At 39.6% G+C, this 1,565-nt stretch overlaps 1 protein-coding gene across 1 annotated transcript in view; it reads right to left on the reverse strand.

Moving 5' to 3' along the window:
* The window catches only part of MCM10 (minichromosome maintenance 10 replication initiation factor), a 47,335-nt gene that overhangs the window by 27,620 nt on the left and 18,150 nt on the right, over positions 1-1,565 (reverse strand). The window contains exons 11-12 of the mRNA XM_023734357.1: positions 1,169-1,269; positions 188-295 (exon numbers count right to left, since the gene is read on the reverse strand). Coding sequence (XP_023590125.1) covers positions 188-295; positions 1,169-1,269 — 209 coding nt within the window. The remainder of the gene's footprint in view (positions 1-187; positions 296-1,168; positions 1,270-1,565) is intronic.

Raw genomic sequence — 1,565 nt, forward strand, 5'->3', positions numbered from 1 at the left:
GGCTGCAAGCTGAAAGGTTGGAGGTTTGAGTCCACCCCGGGGCGCCTTGGAAAAAAAGCCTGGCAATCTATTTCTGAAAATCAGCTATGGAAAACCCTATGAAGTACAGTTTTACTCTGACACACGTGGGATCTCCATGAGTTGGAGTCGACTCAGTGACAACTGGTTAGGGGCAAGCTGACTGTACCTGATGTCTTGGCGTTGGCCAAATGTTTTAAGTTTCTGGCTCCAAAGGTAGGCAAGTCCATCAATTCTCTGAACTCCTCAGAACAAGACAAGTTCTTCTGTGGTATTCCTGATTCAAAATTCAGACAGCTTGAGGTCACATGAGCTACCATCTCACATTTTACATTCTGCATTCATAATTCAGTCATTTTATAAATGAAGTACATAGAACACCAAGAGAAAAAAAAAAAAGAATCCTTGCCTCTAACATCAGACTAGTAGGGTACATATATCTGGTTTCTATTTATGTTATGAAACTAAGCAATTAATATGGGTTGGATCATTTCATACATTACTTCGGGAATATTCACTATGGGCAAGGATCTATGCTCCTCCCCAACCACTGTTCATGAACAAAGCCACAAGTACAGGAACTGCGTGGTATTTTCTGATCTACATCTGTTTTAACCAAAAATAATTGATAGGTTTGATCAGGAATCTAATACTAATGATTCTAATGCTGGACATTAAGAGTTAGGCCCAGATATGTCAAGAAATTTTAAAAAACATACAAAGTTAAATCACAGATAAGATTAGTATAGGAGTCCCTGGGTGGTGCAAATGGTTACTGTGCTTAGCTAGTAACCAAAAGATTGGATGTACGAGCCCACCCAGAGGCACCTTGGAAGAAAGGCCTGGTGATCTTCTTCCCAAAAATCAGCCATTCAAAACCCTTCAGAACACAGTTCTACTCTGACATACATAGGGTCGCCATGAGTTGGAGTTGACTTCATGGCATCTGGTAAAAGATTAGTATGGTACTTTTTCTCAATAAACTGCAACCATGCTTGGTTCCTTTAGTGTAGGTCATATTACTCACTAAGTACTATAAGTGATAAGTGGATACTTATGACCTAAAATATGAGTTATAACCATTGTCCATCCTAAAGACTATATATTTAAGCTGGAGAAAAAAATCTTAATATGGAAAAAATAATGATACCGAGTTTTTGTTGCTTTTCCTGAATAATCAGGTTTGTGCCCTTAACAACCATATCAGTCAGAGTGGTTTGAATCTTCTTCTTAGGGGCAACAGCTGCCGCACTGAAATGACAAGAGCCACCCCCACAAAAGGGAAATAATTGAACATCAATGCTCTCATGAGTTAAAAAAGGCACAGAAATACTCAGCTCAACTATTACAAACTGTCCTAGTTTCTCAAAGCACTGGAGCACAACGTAGGCTTTCATAATGTCGTGATCCTATGGCATGATCCACAGGCTAAGGTCATGGAGCCCACAAATTGCCTTGAGGTCGTCCTGGAAGGGCAGTTTTGCAATCGAAATCAAATATATGCCAACATTTTGATCTAGCAGTCTAGGCCTTTACCTTAAAATAAT

Source organism: Trichechus manatus, unplaced genomic scaffold, assembly GCF_000243295.1.
Source record: "Trichechus manatus latirostris isolate Lorelei unplaced genomic scaffold, TriManLat1.0 scaffold00067, whole genome shotgun sequence".
NCBI lineage: Eukaryota > Metazoa > Chordata > Mammalia > Sirenia > Trichechidae > Trichechus > Trichechus manatus.